General features: G+C 38.3%; 1 protein-coding gene across 1 annotated transcript; it reads right to left on the bottom strand.

Moving 5' to 3' along the window:
• Positions 1-202: 202 nt before the first annotated feature.
• On the bottom strand, positions 203-658 carry LOC147516515 (uncharacterized). Its single transcript, XM_086593301.1, has one exon. It carries the CDS (start codon positions 656-658, stop codon positions 203-205), a length of 456 nt encoding a protein of 151 aa, XP_086449427.1.
• Positions 659-3,284: the final 2,626 nt, after the last annotated feature.

Here is a 3,284-nt window from a genome sequence, read left to right as displayed (position 1 = left end):
GGAGAGGGGGATCCAACTCTAATTGCTATTTTGCAGGTTACCCTACCTCCATTACTTCAAAAAAGAGTGGGGACTACTTCGTTACCATAGCGTATCATACCTTAGTAACCACCTGATCCCCTCTGATTGTCTCAATTTTCCCATTGTGCGGGAACTTCAGACATTGGTGATAGGTGTTTGGGATAGCTCGGAGTCTATGTTGCTAGGTACTGTCCAAGATCATGTGATACGGTGTATTAGCTTTAACCACAACAAAGTTTACGATGAGAGTTACTAGACCAGTAGCTACGGGTAGCTGGATTTCCCCAACCGTCAGAGCTTTGTCCCTACTGAATCTATATACATTGGAGTTGGTGGCGACCATCTCAGAATCAGGAATCTGTAGCTCCTTGAATGTTTTGTAGTATATCACATCTGTTGAGCAACCTGGATCAACCAATATGCGATGCAAAATATAATCTCCAAAAGGGAGTGTCAGAACAAGTGCATCTTCATGTGAGCTTTGGATGTTACAACAGTCGGCCTCAGTGAAGAGGATAAGTGGATCTTTGTGAGGTACCGCATTCACGATCCTCATTTTCTTGGTGATGCACATTTGATGACGCACGCCCTTTTCAGTAACCTGCCCACTTCGTTTGCTTGCCTTTCCAGAAATCATATTTAGCTGGAGGCGGCCATTGAGCGGTCCAATTCCTTGGGTATCCTGAACTGACGTATTGATCTCTTCAGGTTATACTGCATTAACCTGTTCATGTGCTACAAACTGCTTTAAATACCCCCTTTCAATCAGATCTTGTAGTTCATTTTTCAGGGTCCTGCAGGCTCTAGTGCTGTGACCCTTACTCTTATGGAACTTGCAGTAGGTCCTTTGGTCTCTGGTACCCAAGGAGCCTGGCTTAAGCAGAGCTGGCCATTTGAGGTAACTCTGATTCTTGATGGAGTCCAGAACCTCATCTAGCATTTTGTTCAAAGGGGCGAAGTTTCTGTCCATTGAGGGAAGAGCTTCTTCAGCTCCTTCCACTCGTGGCTTATTCTAAGGTTTTCCATCTGCGCCACTAGTTACATTCTGTTACTGACCTCTGGGCATCTGTCCCTTTGATGAGGATTCAACCCTTTGGCGGTGATAAGATCCCAAAACTGTTGTTTTAACCCATTTAACAATATCACTTTTGACCAATTATGTGATTAATAAGTAAAAGTTAGTGCTTTTTATCGTATTCTTATGTATTTTAGGCATTGGAGTCGGATATGTGCAGAAATGTGCCCCTTTTGCGAGATAATGGAGCAAGGGTTGGTTGTTAAGAATTTCTATGATTAAAGGCCAAGATCTAAGGAGAAAAAATCCCATTTAAAGCCCGGTCAAAGCTAACAAGTCAAAGTCAACGCGGGCAGAAACAGCGCACAAAAGTCAATAGAAATTCTGAAGGCCGTATTTTTAGACTCAGACCTCAGAATTGGGCCTACCTTATATCAAAACGACCAGCTTGGAAAGCGCTTTCCAATGGTCTAAGCCTTGACCCAATCAGAGGAGCAGAAGTGGACGAAATGGCTATTGAAGTCAAATCCAGCTGGAAAGGCTTCTGTGGACTGAAGAAATTAGGTTTTGGGCTCGATTTTTCGGCCCAAAACATGGCTCCTTAACCCATGCACGAAAAGGTGGATCTTGTCTCCTCCAAATGGGAGACAAAGACTTAGCTCTTAAGCATCTAGTTTTTTTACTTAGCAAGGAATCCAATAACTTAGTTTTGGGGGATCTAGTTTTTTTTTACATTCAATAGAATTAGTTGCCATTAGAATAGAATTAGTGTTAGAACAAAGAAGATATATTATTTAGAATCATATTTAGTTTTATAATAAATTATTAGTTTTTCCTTTCAATTCAGTTTATTGATTCAATTCTTATTTATTTTTAGTTGTCTTAAATTCATAATTAGGTTGTCTTAATTTGATAATTAGTTAATCATCATCTTAGTTCTAGATTAGTTTTAATTTCAGTTGTAATCCATTTCGAATCATTAGATTATTATTCATTAGATCAATAAAGTTAGTTGGTTATTAATCATTACTTAGTTGTGAATTCAGTTTTGAATCCTTGATTAGATCAATATATTAAATTTATAATATTTTTATCATGTCTTGTTATTATTTATATATTAATGATAGTATAATGATTTAAGGCTAAAACCTCTATTAGAGGGGTTTGAAGAAGCCTTGATGAAACTTGATTGTTGTTAGCGTAGAATAGTTCGTAATATTCTATTCCAGTCTAGAAAGCAATAAGTTCACCATGTGAATGGGTTTAATTATTTCACATGCTAGTTGTTAGTTGGTAGAGATTACCATGAACAATTAGGGATTAGGAAAACCCAATTGCTATACAAAAGCATTGCAATTCAGATTATGACAATTCCTCGCTAGTTGATTAAGTCGAATTAAGGTGGAATCAAATCCCCTTAATTCCTCCTCATATTGTCAAATTAGTAATTTCGTAGTTTGAATTATCGTATTTTGTTTAGTATAACTTCCATCGTTACTCTCATTGACTTTGGTAAGACTGATTATCGTAGTTAACGTGAATTCTAAAGAATTAGGAGTGGAACGAACTTTCTATTCCAACTATATTGCAATAGCATCGAGAGTAGAGAACTTTGATAATATTAAGCTGAAATTAGTTTTAGTTTTACTTACGTTTGAGTTTCATCGCTTATTCGTAGGTAAAACTATCATTTTACTTTATCAGGCGGCCACAATTGCGGTCTCTTTTCGACTTTTGAGGGGAAGAGTTCCCTTCTCAATGGGCCACATGAGCTATCTGACTAGCCTTTTTTGCTTCTTGACATCTATTCAGGACATCCTCCTCCCACCCTGCATGAGTCTCAACCCTATCTAGGAGTTCCTCTAAATCACGGGGTGGTTTCTTGGAGAGGGATCTGAATAAGGCATTGTTTTCATCCAACCTTTGTTTGAAAGCTATTATGGCAGTTTGTTCATTGCAAGACTCTATCTGGATTGAAATTTCTATGAATTGTTGCATGTAGGACCTCAATGTTTCTTCGTCCTTTTTCTTGATGTTGAATAATGCGTCAATCCTCTTTAGTTGGTGCTTGTTGCATGAGTATCTATGAAGGTCCTAAACATTTCTTCTAAGGACCTGATCAGTCGCTCAGGTAACCTGTGGTACCACTAGAGCATATATCCAGACAGGGAAGCTTTGAACTCTTGACACATGACGTAGTTATACCTTTCGTATTGTCTCATAGTTGCTTGATATCTGAATACGTGAT

Source organism: Coptis chinensis, chromosome 2, assembly GCF_015680905.1.
Source record: "Coptis chinensis isolate HL-2020 chromosome 2, ASM1568090v1, whole genome shotgun sequence".
NCBI classification, from domain to species: Eukaryota; Viridiplantae; Streptophyta; class Magnoliopsida; order Ranunculales; family Ranunculaceae; genus Coptis; species Coptis chinensis.
This window is presented reverse-complemented; position numbering and strand designations above follow the sequence as displayed.